This window comes from Ranitomeya imitator, chromosome 2 (assembly GCF_032444005.1).
Source record: "Ranitomeya imitator isolate aRanImi1 chromosome 2, aRanImi1.pri, whole genome shotgun sequence".
In the NCBI taxonomy this organism is placed as follows: Eukaryota; Metazoa; Chordata; class Amphibia; order Anura; family Dendrobatidae; genus Ranitomeya; species Ranitomeya imitator.
The window spans coordinates 397723601-397739930 of NC_091283.1; the positions used below are offsets into that span (position 1 = coordinate 397723601).

At 40.3% G+C, this 16330-nt stretch overlaps 1 protein-coding gene across 1 annotated transcript in view; it reads left to right on the forward strand.

Annotated features, from left to right (window-relative positions):
- LOC138664152 (zinc finger protein 436-like) overlaps positions 1-14681 on the forward strand; it is a 47479-nt gene extending 32798 nt beyond the window's left edge. Inside the window, exons 2-7 of the mRNA XM_069750598.1 lie at positions 5257-5424; positions 5554-5733; positions 5817-5940; positions 6024-6133; positions 8011-8101; positions 11955-14681. Of these exons, the coding sequence (XP_069606699.1) occupies positions 5353-5424; positions 5554-5733; positions 5817-5940; positions 6024-6133; positions 8011-8101; positions 11955-13120 (1743 nt within the window). The 5' untranslated portion in view covers positions 5257-5352 and the 3' untranslated portion in view covers positions 13121-14681. The remainder of the gene's footprint in view (positions 1-5256; positions 5425-5553; positions 5734-5816; positions 5941-6023; positions 6134-8010; positions 8102-11954) is intronic.
- The last annotated feature ends 1649 nt before the right edge of the window (positions 14682-16330 follow it).

Here is a 16330-nt window from a genome sequence, read left to right on the forward strand (position 1 = left end):
TTTTAAAAAAAAAAACATTGATTTTTATCCACCCTGCCCCCAAGGTTGGTTTGCACGTTAATGACCGGGCAAATTTTTACATTTCTGACCACTGTCCCTTTATGAGGTTATAACTCTGGAACGCTTTAACAGATCCTGATGATTCTGACATTGTTTTCTCGTGACATATTGTACTTCATGATAGTGGTAAAATTTCTTTGATATTACCTGCGTTTATTTGTGAAAAAAATGGAAATTTGGTGAAAACTTTGAAAATTTCGCAATTTTCCAACTTTTAATTTTTATGCCCTTAAATCACAGAGATATATCACACAAAATACTTAATAAGTAACATTGCCCACATGTCTCCTTTATATTAGCACAATTTTGGAACCAACATTTTTTTTGTTAGGGAGTTATAAGTGTTAAAAAAATTTTTAGGGACCACATCACATTTGAAGTCACTTTGAGGGGTCTATATGATAGAAAATACCCAAGTGTGACACCATTCTAAAAACTGCACCCCTCAAGGTGCTCAAAACCAAATTCAAGAAGTTTATTAACCCTTCAGGTGTTTCACAGGAATTTTTGGAATGTTTAACAAAAAATTAACATTTAACGTTTCTTCACAAAAAATTTACTTCAGCTCCAATTTGTTTTATTTTACCAAGTAACAGGAGAAATTTGACCTGAAAAGTTGTTGTGCAATCCGTCCTGAGTACGCTGATACCCGATATGTGGGGGTAAACCACTGTTTGGGCGCATGGCAGAGCTCGGAAGGGAAGGAGTGCCGTTTGACTTTTCAATGCAAAATTGACTGGAATTGAGATAGGACGCCATGTCGCGTTTGGAGAGCCCCTGATGTGCCTAAACATTGAAACCCCCCACAAGTGACACCATTTTGGAAAGTAGACCCCCTAAGGAACTTATCTAGATGTGTGGTGAGCACTTTGACCCACCAAGTGCTTCACAGAAGTTTATAATGCAGAACCGTAAAAATAAAAAATCATATTTTTTCACAAAAATGATTTTTTCGCCCCCAATTTTTTATTTTCCCAAGGGTAACAGAAGAAATTTGACCCCAAAAGTTGTGCAATTTGTACTGAGTACACTGATACCCCATATGTGGGGGTAAACCACTGTTTGGGTGCATGGCAGAGCTCGGAAGGGAAGGAGCGCAGTTTGACTTTTCAATGCAAAATTGGCTGGAATTGAGATTGGACGCCATGTCGCATTTGGACAGCCCCTGATGTGCCTAAACAGTGGAAACCCCGCAATTCTAACCCAAACTCACCCCTAACCCTAATCCCAACCATAACCCTAACCACACCCCTAACCCAAACACGCCCCTAACCCTAATCCCAACACACCCCTAACCCTAATCCCAACCCTAACCACACCCCTAACTCCAACACACCCCTAACCCTAATCCCAACCATAACCCTAACCACACCCCTAACCCTGACACACCCCTAACCCTAATCCCAACGGTAAATGTAATCCAAACCCTATCCCTAACTTTAGCCCCAACCCTAACCCTAACTTTGCCCCAACCCGAACCCTAACTTAGCCCCAACCCTAACCCTAACTTTAGCCCCAACCCTAACCCTATCCCTAATGGGAAAATGGAAATAAATACATTTTTTTTTATTTCATTATTTTTCCCTAACTAAGGGGGTGATGAAGGGGGGTTTGATTTACTATTTATAGCGGGTTTTTTAGCGGATTTTTATGATTGGCAGCTGTCACACACTAAAAGATGCTTTTTATAGCAAAAAATGGTTTTTGCGTCTCCACATTTTGATAGAAATCCAAAAAGTCAGAGGCAGCACACCATAGCAGATTAGTGTCAAAAAGTGTTCAGGTTTTAATAGCCCATCATGGCGACGTTTCGGCTCATGGAGAGCCTTTCTCAAGCTTGAGAAAGGCTCTCCATGAGCCGAAACGTCGCCATGATGGGCTATTAAAACCTGAACACTTTTTGACACTAATCTGCTATGGTGTGCTGCCTCTGACTTTTTGGATTTCTAGTTTACGGTTTGGTACATACCTGAGGGGCTTTGCACACTGAACTTGCTTTGGTTATTCTGTGCTGCTCTCATTTTTTGCAATTGTCCACATTTTGATAGCTATAATTTTTCCATATTTTGGTCCACAGAGTCATGTAAAGTCTTGTTTTTTGCCCGTGACTGCTCCTGGCACATAGTGCCGAATGTCAGCTGCAATAGTCAGCTGACACCCGGCCCCGATTGGCCGCGCTCCCCCTGTGAGCGCAGCTGATCGGTGATGACGTACTATCCCGTCGGTGGTCATACAGGCCCATACCACCTCGACGGGATAGTACGTCATATGTCAGAAAGGGGTTAAAGAAAATATCAATATAATAAGTCGCGTCTTCAGACAATATCCACATAAAATAAAGTGCATAGTGCTTCTGATCTGTAAACCCTTGTCTCAAGCGGAAGCATAATAATCTCAAAACAGTGTAGGGGACTAATGTAATGTGCAAAAGTGCCTTCTAAACTGCATCCTCAAAGTTCTAAAACCATGTTACTTACATAAATGTATGTCCTGGTCCTGAGTTTCCTTCAGCTACCCCGACAGTGCCGTTTCGCCGGACTGGCTTCCTCATTGGTGGCATGACCGGGTAGCTGTATTATAGAATGCTGCAGATAAGCCCTGAAAGGCAGTGGCCGCATCTTATAGCTGCAAAATCTGCTGACAGGTTCACTTTAACAGCCACACAGAACAGTAGCTGGCTACAATATCTGACTGATATACAACCATCTATCTCTTTCTTTTTAAATTTTTTTTTATTACATTTTCAAGGAATTAAACAGTGCAAAATAGATGTTCGAGCCATGCGTATAAACATAGGGTTGACAGTATACCTATATATACTCGTAATGTACAAATATCTACATGGATACCAAATCAACATCTCTAAACACTATGTTTTGTAACAAACTTACAAAAACTTTATGGAAAAAGAAGGGATGAAGAAAGAGTTTTGGGAAGAAGGAAGAGGAGTGTGTGTAGGATGGAGCCTTTGGGTAGGGTTAGAGTTTGGTTCCATGGGGGGGGTCACTGTGAAGAGAAACTCATGGTATATCAGTTTTTTGCTTTATCGCTTGTACATGTCTTGAGATTTAGACATTGCAGGCCTGTTTTGTAATTAATATATGGTTAACATGTGAGTAGGGTATTTTGGTTTACATAACTCAAACACCATAGGGCAATAGTTTCCGATATACGTTATAAATGTTCATATATAAGGACATCCCCAATTTTATGACATTGCTCCCTCTATACACCTGAGGCATCTCTGTAAGTGCGCCATGGGGACTACAACCACCTATCTAATCAGCTAAAATGTGGGATACAGCAGACTTTTCCACATTTAGGCCATGTGCACACGTTCAGTATTTTTCGCGTTTTTTCGCTATAAAAACGTGATAAAAATGCAAAAAAAAGCTTACATATGCCTCATATTATTTACAGTGTATTCCGCATTTCTAGTGCAAATGTTGCATTTTTTTCCGCGAAAAAAATCGCATTGCGGAAAAAAAAAGCACATTTTCATTAAATTTGTGGAATTGCGGGGATTCCGCACACCTAGGAATGCATTGATCTGCTTACTTTCCGCATGGGGCTGTGCACACCATGCGGGAAGTAAGCAGATTATGTGCGGTTGGTACCCAGGGTGGAGGAGAGGAGACTCTCCTCCACGGACTGGGCACCATATAATTGGTAAAAAAAAAGAATTAAAATAAAAAGTAGTCATATACTTACCCTCTGATGGCCCCGGAGTCTTCCCGCCTCTCATCGGTGCACGCTGCCGCTTCCGTTCCTATAGATGCTCTGTGTGAAGGACCTGCGATGACGTCGCCGTCTTGTGATTGGTCGCGTGACTGCTCATGTGACCGCTCACGTGACTGCGACGTCATCGAAGGTCCTGTACACACACACCATCTATAGGAACGGACGCCGCTGAGGAGATCGGCTGTCTGCAGGTAAGTATAACCATTTTTAAAAAATTTTTTATTATTTTTAAACATTCTATCTTTTACTATAGATGCTGCTTAGGCAGCATCTATAGTAAAAAGTTGGTCACACTTGTCAAACACTATGTTTGACAAGTGTGACCAACCTGTCAGTCAGTTTTCCAAGCGATGCTACAGATCGCTTGGAAAACTTTAGCATTCTGCAAGCTAATTTCGCTTGCAAAATGCTAAAAAAAACGGGAAAAAAACGCAAAAAAAATGCGGATTTCTTGCAGAAAATTTCCGGTTTTCTTCAGGAAATTTCTGCAAGAAATCCTGACGTGTGCACATACCCTTAGGTACTGAAAAACCATAATTTAGAATGCTATACTCGTGCATGTAGCACTATAGAAGCATTGCACAACACACTTGTAGGACATGTGCCCTGCTGGCTTTGTCTGTGGACCTCAGTAATGGGCACAAACATTTTTTTTCAGAAGGTAAATTTTACAGCCACACTGGACACTATCTAGCTACACTATCTGACTGATATATAACCTCCTAACTAACGAGCTAAAATTTTGCTGTTAACAGTGGCAGCATGAGGAGCAGCCTCTCTGCACTGTTACAGTGACAATAGCGCTAAAGCAAGATTCTGCTATTTATATGGAGAGGGACATGTGATTTCAGTAGCCAATGACACAAGCCGTAGTGTCAGGATTGGCTAGCTGCAATGTGCACACATAAAGTTAGTGAAAAAAAATTACTGAATGTGTCATATTCGTGTCGAATTTATGTTTGGCGGTCGTTTTCCGAACAAATTTGCTCATCACTAATCATGACAACCTAAGGCCTAACATAAACCTCTAGGTCTTCTAGCTATGGAAGGTGGGGTAGCGATAGCGGTACAGAGGAAGTACCCTCTCTATATCAATAGATGTGGCCATCGCTATTGAAAATGGCATCTAAGAGATTAAACTGACAGGATTGGTTCTAGCATCAAACCCAGCATTTGAAGCAGGATGTCAACTGTATGTAACAGCTCCTAAGCCAGCACATCCCGATCGTTGATTACTTTGTTAGTAAACTATAGTACTGTGTACGATCCCTGCCTGTTTTATTTCATATTAGACCATGCTTTAGGATGTAATGGACTTTCACACAAGGTGGACCTAGAGACCATTGTTATATCTCCAGGTACCATAGTAACCTTGCAGCACCCCACAATCATGTATTGCTGTAACCCATCCCTCTGTCAATCTTCTGAGATTGAATTCTTCATTACTTTCTATAGGTTCATCTTCCTATTCAGGTCCCTACAATAAAGGATCCTCTCAGTGGCCATCTTCTACACAGGAGAATTTTCCCTATTGACCTGTCAAGGATAGATATGAACAGGGACAACATGGCAGAAAGTATATTAAACCTCACCCTAGAGATTCTTTTCCGGCTTACTGGAGAGGTGAGATATTCTGGTGACGTCACAATAGATCGTTCTTATCTATGGGAATAACAGATGGACAGAACTGGAGAGGTGAGGACTCTGGAAATGTCTGTAGTGAGGTTTATCAATGTGTCTCTCCATAACCAGGATTACACAGTAGTGAAGAAGACCTCTAGTGAGCGCTGTCAGGTCCCTGTATCTAAGGAATGGGCTAGACCCAAGAGCCCAATTATGGGACCTCCACCTCATCCCCTGATACATGAGGACATCAATGACCAGAAGATCTTGGAACTCACATACAAGATGATTGAGCTGCTGACTGGAGAGGTAACACTGCTGGGAATGCTAGGACATTATACATTAGTGCTGTGAAGACATTGGGGGCATGACTGTTTCATTATATGTGTCAGGTTCCTATAAGGTGTCAGGATGTCACCATCTATTTCTCCTTGGAGGAGTGGGAGTATTTAGAAGCACACAAAGATCTGTACAGGGATGTCATAATGGAAGCTCCCCAGCCCCTCAAATCACCAGGTAATATTCATGACTAAATACACACAGCATAAAATGATCTGTATGTAAAGAAAGAATTCAGTCCCTGTATGTGTTTCCTCCAGTTCTATCCAGTGAGGGGACAACACCAGACAGATGTCCCAGTCCACTTTTTCTAGAATGTTTAGAAGAAAATCCCAATGTTCCTGAGGATGATGAGCTAGATGAAGAGAAGGTATCATTATAGTTCACCCTATGATGTTTATAAGACTGTGAAAGTCTTGTGTTTATACATTGAATGGACAATTTATTAGAGACATTCAACAGTTAAGTAAGTTACAGCTGATTACAACGCTGATGAGTGACCAATTAAGGCATCCGAATGCATAATATGCCATTGTTTTTCTTTAGCATTGATGGGTTATAATGCTGGACAATCATTGCCAATGCTGTCTAAAATAAACAATTATTGGATCTCTGAGCATTGCAATATCATTACTTGGTCAGATGAATCCAGATTTCTCTGGCATCGTGTGGATAAGAGCATCAGGAGATGGCATAAAGATCATGAATCCATTAACCCTTACTGTCAGGCTGGTGGAGGAGAAGATACGTGTGGAGAATGTTTTATTCCCACACCGTGGCTCCTGTGATACCTGTGTGGATCTTTTGAACACTTGGGCTAACCTAAACATCGTGACCAATCAACTTCATCATCTCTTGGCAGCTTATCTGGTAGGCGGAAAAAGAACCATATCACAACGGTCAATAGTCATTGATTAGTTATAGAAACATGACCGCAAGGTTTTTCTTGCTTGCCTTCAGAGTTCCTAGATCTTAATACTGTAGAGCATCTTTAGGAGGAGGTAGAAACAGTTTTTTTTTCAGAACAAGTCTGTACCGTCTTTAAATTTGTGGCAACTGTGAGAAGCTATTTTGTCAACAGAGAACGATATCAACACCTGATAGAATTTATGACATGACAAATTGTTGTGGTCCTGAATGCTAAAGGAGGTCTGATGTGCTATTAGATTGGTGTCTCTGGGAGCAAAATGACCCGCAGTAAGAGGAATGGCGGGGAGGAGGAAGTGATACATACGGAACCTCAAGGTGGTGCACGTGCATCATGTGGTGAAGTGGCTACCAGACTGGCTCAGTGTGCCCATAGAGTGCAGAATTCTACTCCCAGAAGCCAGAGGTCAGCAGTGTCCATGCAGACCTCTAAACATGTCCCCAACAGGATCTTGATATACAGCTCTTGCACAAGAGGATGATGATGGATCCCATGAGAGGGACTCTACTTCATAGGTGCCTCCTGGGGCCAGAAGATGCCCCAGAAGAAATGAGAGTGCTCCTGTAGGAGTATACTTGGGATAGTCTCCATCTTTGATGGATGTTCTCAATGCAGTCAATATGTGCAATTCCACTCTTTGTACACTAACAGGCATAATCTGTCGTGATGTTAAAAAGGTGGCAGAGCGCAACACGGCTGTAGAGGGTTAAGTAAGCGAATTGGAAGATGTTATGCCTCCTGTCCATAGAGACATTCAAAATCATACTAAAGCGGTGGCAACTCTGATGGCTAAGTAATACGTAATAGTATAAGGCTGGTGTGGGTACCTGAAAAGATGAAAGAGAGAGATCCTGACGATTTCTTTGAAAAGTGACTCCTGGACACCTTTGGCAAAAAGGCGAGAGAGAGCTCTTAGGCTCCCTACAAGACCTGGGCCAGTTGTCCGACCTCACCAGCCTTTACTGATTAAAATGCTCTACTGCAAGTGTCTTACACTTTCCGGATTTCTCATTGGAGTTCCAGCCTAAAAGATAGGTGTCTCTATTAAATTGGCCATTCAGTGTATGTTTTATACTTGGTGGAAATGACAGGATTAAAACTGAATATAGACATTAGATGTCTGGATCTTATCACAATTTTCTTGTTATGGAGACTGCAGGTTAGACTTAAAATCCAACAGGTTGGATTTATACAGAAGACCTGCAACTACTGCTGTCGTGTAATTTACGGCCGTCATGCCAATTAATGACCTTGTCTGGGCTTCAAAAATTATTTAATCTGACTAAATCTGTCTGTGACTTTTACAATATTTGTTTCAGGGTAAAGATCTGATCGACATTGGTACTATAGAGACATATGTGATTGGTGATGAGTGGTGTAAAGAGGAGATCCTTACAGATAACCACACAGGTGAGTAGCAACCATTAAATTAAGAGAAGTCATAGATTCTACTCAGTCACTAGAAGCTACAATTACTGAATTTTTGGTGTATGTTGTATCATACATGTTTTTTCATGGGAATCTATAGGTAATATATTCTGATAAGGAATCCTCATAAAACAAACTTGCTTTCTATTAATATCAATTTTGTTGCGCTGTTTCAATGGGCAAAATTGACACACTTGTTGTAACAAATAGAACAAATGAAGCTGAGATCGCTTTTCATTCGATTTTGACCTTACAAGCAACTGACTGCTGCAGCCAATCTCTGACTGTAGCGGAGAGGCTTGTTGGTCTCTATTACAGAGAGGATACCAAACATACACTACCGTTCAAAAGTTTAGGGTCACCCAGACAATTTTGTGTTTTCCATGAAAAGTCATACTTTTATTAATCAAATGAGTTGCCAAATGAATTGAAAATCTAGTCCAGACAGATTTTTATGTGAAATAATAATTTTCTCCTTCAAACTTTGCTTTCGTCAAAGAATGCTCCCTTTGCAGCAATTACAGCATTGCAGACCTTTGGCATTCTAGCAGTTAATTTGCTGAGGTAATCTGGAGAAATTTCACCCCATGCTTCCAGATGCCCCTCCCACAAGTTGGTTTGGCTTGATTTTGGCACTTTTTGCGTACTATACGGTCAAGCTGCTCCAGCAACAGCTCAATGGGGTTGAGATCTGGTGACTGCGCTGGCCACTCCATTACAGATAGAATAGCAGCTGCCTGCTTCTTCTCAAAATAGTTCTTGCATAATTTGGAGATGTGCTTTGGGTCATTGTCCTGTTGTAGGATGAAATTGGCTCCAATCAAGCGCTGTCCACAGGGTATGGCATGGAGTTGCAAAACGGAGTGATAGCCTTCCTTATTCAAAATCCCTTTTACCTTGTACAAATCTCCCACTTTACCATCACCAAAGCAACCCCAGACCATCACATTACCTCCACCATGCTGGACAGATGGCGTCAGGCACTCTTCCAGCTCTTGTGTGCTCCAAGCACCTCAAACTTGGATTCATCTGTCCATAACACTTTTTTCCAATCTTCCTTTGTTCAATGTCTGTGTTCTTTTGCACATATTAATCTTTTCCTTTTATTAGCCAGTCTCAGATATGGCTTTTTCTTTGCCACTCTGCCCTGAAGGCCAGCATCCCGGAGTCGCTTCTTCACTGTAGACGTTGACACTGGCGTTTTGCGTGTACTATTTAATGAAGCTGCCAGTTGAGGACCTGTAAGGCTTCGATTTCTCAAACTACAGACTCTAAAGTACTTGTCTTGTTGCTCAGCTGTGCAGCGGGGCCTGCCACTTCTCTTTCTACTCTGGTTAGAGCCTGTTTGTGCTCTCCTCTGAAGGGAGTAGTACACACCGTTGTAGGAAATCTTCAGTTTCTTGGCAATTTCTTACATGGAATAGCTTTCATTTCTAAGAACAAGAATAGACTATCGAGTTTCACATGAAAGTTCTTTTTTTTGGCCATTTTAAGAGTTTAATTAAACCAACAAATATAATGCTCCAGATTCTCAACTAGCTCAAAGGTAGGTCAGGTTTATAGGTTCTCTAATCAGCCAAACTGTTTTCAGCTGTGCTAACATACTTGCACAAGGGTTTTCAAGGGTATTCTAACCATCCATTAGCCTTCTTAGACAGTTAGCAAACACAAAGTAGCATAAGAACACTGGAGTAATGGTTGTTGGAAATGGGCTTCTATACACCTATGAAGATATTGCATTACAAACCAAATGTTTGCAGCTAGAATAGTCATTTACCACATTTACAATGTATAGAGTGTATTTCTGAATCATTTAATGTTAGCTTCATTGGAAAAAAAGTGCTTTTCTTTCAAAAATAAGGAAATTTCTAAGTGACCCTAAACTTTTGAACGGTAGTGTACATCAATTTGTTTTCTATTTAGGTAATGAAGAAAAATCATAATTTTGAAAGAAATGTTTTTTTGCCTTGTAGTGCCATTTTCCAAGACCCATAACATTTTAACATTCTGTTCATGGGTCTGAGTTAGGGCTTGTTTTTTGTGCAGTGAGCTGGTGTTTATATTGATTTCAGTGTCGTGTACATACAATTTTGTAACTGCTCATTATTACATTTTTAGAGAGGTGAAGTGACCAAAAAAGCCCACAATTCTGGCATTTTTTTTCTCATTACGGCATTTACCGATTGAGTTAATTAAATCCAAAACTTAACAGATTGAACTTGTACAAATGTGGTGATACCAAAAATGTTTTTTTTTTCTCCTTTATTTTTAACACATTGACCGCTGACGTCATTATTGCCTCCAAATCAGCGACTATCTGCTGAAAACATTACTGAGATGCTAACAGAAAGTCCCTAGGATGCTAATATTGTTCATATAGTACAGCATAGTTTTGATTCATTGGGGTACGTATATATCAGTAGGCAGCGCTGAAAGAATAAACTCAGCTACTAATATATAAGTGGGCAGCGGCCATAATGTTAAGCAAGGGGATTGTGGAGTGATTTCAACTTTTTTATATATGTTTTTTTTTTTTAAATGTTCTCTTTCAAAAACTATAGGGACTACTTTGATCACTTGTACTATATACCACAATACCTAGAGCCTAGCTTCAGGGGATGAATAAGATAACAGTGATGGGTTCTTCAGCAGACTCTCGGCTGTCGCAGTAACACATCAATCCCTCGCAGTCGCATTGTGGGGGCTGACGGAATCCCATGCACGTGATGGCATCCACAGCTGTTAAGAGACAGATTCCACATACCGTATATCAAATAGCTGCATGTGGAGGGAGGTCAGCTCCTGAGTCCCCTCCATACCGGAGGACCCATTCCCAGGATGTGAATACAAAGCCCTTGTGTGGGAGAGGTTAAGCCAAATGATCTAATAAAGAACCAGGGACTGGCACCATGGCTTGCCCCACATATATTAGTGATTGAAAATAATGTTTGCATCATTTTTTAAAACTTGTTAAGAGTATATGTGGACTCCTTTTTTGTATCTCCTAATAAAAAGAATCCTGCATGTGATAATCCAAGCATGCACTTGCTGTAAAGTCATAGATTATTAGTACATGACCATAATGCTCCTCCCATATGTCTTGCTCGATACTAGGCTGCATTTATCTGTTAGGGAGTGCATAAGACTGACTCCACTGAATAACAATGACTTCCAGGCTTTTTATGATTATCTATAGAACATTTAAGTAGAAAACAATGATGAAAAAATTTGAAAAATTGTAAGAAAATATAAAAATTTATTGCTTGCTTTGATGTCTACAGTTTCTGCACCTGTCTTAGGGTACCGTCACACAGTGGCATTTTGATCGCTACGACGGCACGATCCGTGGCGCTCCAGCATCGTAACAATATCGCTCCAGTGTCGTAGACTGCTGTCACACTTTGCAATGTACGAAGCTGGAGCGATAATTTCATGACGTATGTGCGATGTAGAAACCGTTGGTTACTATGCGCACATCGTATACAATATCGTGCACACCTTTGTTACACCATGCGATCATGCCGCCACAGCGGGACACTAGACGACGAAAGAAAGTTTCAAACGATCTGCTACGACGTACGATTCTCAGCGGGGTCCCTGATCGCAGGAGCGTGTCAGACACAGCGAGATCGCTGGAACGTCACGGATATATCGCTGGAACGTCACAAATCGTGCCGTCGTAGCGATCAAAATGCCACTGTGTGACGGTACCCTTACTCAGTTGGTAAATTAATTATTTTTATTATAATTTGCATACAAATGTTACAAAATGTACAATAATATATTATAAAGCGAAGTTATTGAAAAATAATAAAATCAGTTTTATTCTTGGCAGATGACTGTAACAGGAGCACAGAGGGATTCCTGATGTATTCTGATTATACAGCAGATTATAGCACCATGCCAGATACATATGAAGAGCATGTCACTATTTCAAATAGATCTCCAGCCCTTAGCAGCAAAACTCCATCATCTGATCCATTTCAACAGATCATATCTTCTGATTCCTCACAAACCATTATGCAAAATGAAGATAAAAGATGTGATGTTGAACATCAAAAAACTTACGTGACGGAAAATCGATTTTTATGTTCAGAATGTGGGAAATGTTTTACAGAGAAATTTTATCTTGATTCACATCAAAGAATTCATGCAGGGAAGAAACCATTTTCATGTTCAGAATGTGGGAAATGTTTTAGTCATAAATCGGGTTTATTCAGACATCACAGAATTCATACTGGGGAGAAGCCATTTTTATGTTCAGAATGTGGAAAGTGTTTTAGCGTTAAATCAAAACTTGTTACACATCAAAGAATTCACACAGGGGAGAAGCCATATTCATGTTCAGAATGTGGAAAATCGTGTTCTCAGAAATCTGATCTCGCTAAACATGAGAGAATTCACACGGGGGAAAAGCCATTTTCATGTTCAGAATGCGGGAAATGTTTTAACCAGACATCAGATCTTGTTAAGCATTTGAGAACTCACACAGGGGAAAAGCCATATTCATGTTCAGTATGTGGAAAATGTTTTTACCGGACATCAGATCTTGCTAGACATCGGAGAATTCACACAAGGCAAAGGCCATATTCATATTCAGAAAGCGGAAATCATTTTAACCAGAATTCGAATCCTATTAGACGTCAGAGAAATCACACAGAGAAGAAGCCATTTTCATGTGCAGAATGTGGCAAATGTTATTCTAAGAACTCTGATTTTGTTAGGCATCAGAGAATTCATACAGGGGAGAAGCCATTTTCATGTCCAGATTGTGGGAAATGTTTTAATCAGAAATCCGCTTTAGCAAGACATCAGAGAATGCACACTGAAGAGATGCCATTTTCATGTAAATTATGTGGAAAGTGTTTTCTCCACAACTCATCTCTAATTGGACATCAAAGAGCTCACAAAGGAAAACCATTTTCATGTTCTGAATGTGGTAAACGTTTTACCTACAAATCAAATGTTCTAAAACATCAGAAAAATCACATGGGGAAGTAACCATTTTCTTAATTTTTTTTTTGTACAATTTAACAATAAGATGAACAATTACAGTGAAAGTCACATCATACAAGTGGTAATGAAAGCAATGCTTTAGAGCACTAAATGATGATAATTTCTAGTACTAAATGAGTCTCAACTCAATGCAATTAAACATCTGTTATTGTAAACTAGATAAATAGAAGCTGCCCTTGAAGTATTGGACATTTTTTGGCCTTCGGAACTGCAGCATTGATTTGTCATATAGATGCCGCTAAATGTTCAAATTGTTCTGTAGGGATATTGGCTCTGGCGGACAGTGTACCTTCTTGCATTCATTGCAAAAATTGGATCTCTAATCTTAAATTAGACACCAGAACTGATCTATTGTATATAGTTTACTATAGTTTATTTGTGCTAAGGAATGATAAGTTGTTTGGACATTAGAGCTAGAATCTTGTGTTGGTGGCAACTTGCTTCACTACGGAACACCTGTTCATCAGAATGATTCTTAATATCCTCCTCTCCCCTTTCTTAATCATTTACATGCAAAGAATCCCATTTTAATGGATATTTTTTTTCCTTGATCACATCATTATTGTGTTCTCTTCGGTCGACAAGAAAATTTCACAACAAAAAAATTTCCCAGATTAGTCTAGCACGATTGACCATGCCTTGTTCAAAGTGGGCCAGATAACTATTTTGTCCTCTCCAATGAGAATTTACACATAATTTGATCCATGGAAATATTGCTTTTATGCTGCACTATGTGGTGTCTAATTTCTATACTGGGAATCTCCAGTTGCACAAAGACAGATGTGTGACATAAAGTTGCCATTTTGTGTATATCCACAATGTGCATCAAATAATTCACATACACTACATTACTGCATGTTAAAGAGATCGTCCTGCTCCTTCTTATCCATTTGTACTTTGGTCATGGAGAGGCACTGTTATATGTGATCACGACAGTTGTCAGGACAGTCATCTGATACTCAGCCTGTTACTTCAGATTAATAGGCCGTCCTATTAGACAAAATAAGCTTGGCATTGGATGATTGAATCAGCAACTGTCCCAGTTGCTTACAATAGCGTCTCCTTAGGGCGTATTCACATTCCGTTCAGGCACCAGTTCGTTGGCCTGTCAGGGCTTGCATCCATACCCCCGCAAAATGGGATACGGGCGTATATGCCAATGGGGCTACAGACTATAATAGAGCGAATGTGTGCTCTGTCATGCATCATTTTCGGGTGTATATGCCTACTGGAGGTGGACACTCAGATGTAGTAGACTGCATCTGGATGTCCATCTCCAGTTAGTATAATCTCCTAAAAATGATGCACGACAAAGCACATATTCGCTCTGTCGCAATCATTATAGTCTATGACCCCATAGGCACCTTATATGCCAAAATTTTGTGGGGGAAACAGAGGCAAGCCCCAACTGGGCCAACGAACGTGTGCCTGTACGCAATGTGAGAGCACCCTTACACCTGATGTCAGATCAGATGGTAAAGTGAGAGGCATTGCACAGCCCTTTTAAAACTTTTCACTTATCTTAAATAAACATTGTGTAAACGTATTTCCTTGTGTTTGGACCTATATTTTTTAATTCTTTCGATATTAAGATATTGAAAAAAATGAAGTTAAGATAGCGCTAATAGTCATTTTATATAGAAATAGTAAAGGGGAGATACAATATCCAAAATTTTGTTTTGAAAATATAATTTTTTAAGGTAAAGCTCTTTCATAGGGCATATTCATCATATTCAAAGTCTCTTTTTCCCTGCATAAATCATTCTGGTCTTACAACTCCTCACCCAGCTGCTCCCTCCTTCCCCGTCAGGGACTTTTGCAGTGTCTTCTGTAGGGAAAAAAATACTTTCTCTTTCTAGATAGAGCTTAGAAGGATTCAGTTAGCGAGGTTTTAAAGGGGTTGTCCACTACTAGCACAACCACTTCTTGATCAAAATGTTTAGCTCCCAGAAAATAATAAGCCTGCCTATACTCACCTCCCGTGGCGGCGCCATTCCCGCAGTGTCATCAGTCGCTCTCGCGCGGTGTTGTGACACGTGATGCGAAAAGGTGGACCCAGAATATAGGGCTACTTAGGGAATCTTTAGGGTGGTTAATAGTCATTATCCATAGGTGGTAGTTGTTTTGTTCGTTCACTTTGTATTTATGATTTATTTCCATTTTTAAATAGATTTAATAAAATTGTCAATTTTTTATTTTTTTTATAGTTTTGATGTTTGATGATCTATTATATGCAATATATTTCTGAGAGCATCTATGATATTGAAAAGTTGGAAGCTACCCTAAAAAATCATAAAGGTGTGAGAAAACATTGATGAACAATGTATAGAAGAATAAGTTTATTGTTTGTTGTGGGAGATACAGTTTATCAATCTCTATTCTAATTTGTAAGTGTGACATACCAGTCACTGAGCGGGTTGGGGAATGCTTGCTTGGCAGCGATATTTGAACACAAAGGAGCAGATTCTCTTTTAAACAAGTCCAAAATTTTGTTTTTTATAGCCTCATAAACCACTCTATAACCCCTGGTAGGCATGTGAACAACACAGAACCCACAGTCTATTCCAGTCTGGTTCCGTTCACGAAGTTCCAATGCCTGATGTTCGTCAGGACACCATGTCCCAGGCTCTGGTTTCCAGCCTGGCTTCCTCTGGCTCCTGCCAGTAGTCCAGCCCCTTGGTGTCTCCTGGACCTACAGGAGCTCTGGCCAGCTCCAGTCTCACACATGAACTCCTTTTCACATGCTACACACAGGAAAACAAATAGGACCTTCCTGTCTTTACAGGAGTCCACCCCTTGGGAGGTGTGTGGTTAACAAGTCCCACCCATCACTTCTAGTGAACCATAAATCCAGCCCTTTACTAAAAATGCAGGTTTGAGGGACAACAAAACCCAGCCACCTGTCCTGGATTCAGATCGCTGCAGACTTCTGTCTGTGCGATTTACACCTATTCCTCAGTACACCATTAGTTGATACATCACAGTAAGGTACAGGATTAGAGTTCTGCATCTATCTTCTCTACCAATTACCATTTGGGGCCAAAGGCAATCATATCTACTCACCTCACCCCTATCCCCAATGCACTGCTCTTCTCTGCAGAGTATAGACTGAGGCTTTGCCCAGCAGATTGAAAAAGAACATTTCAGCAATTTTATCATGCTAAATTAGCCATACAGTGGAATAGTTTTTATTTT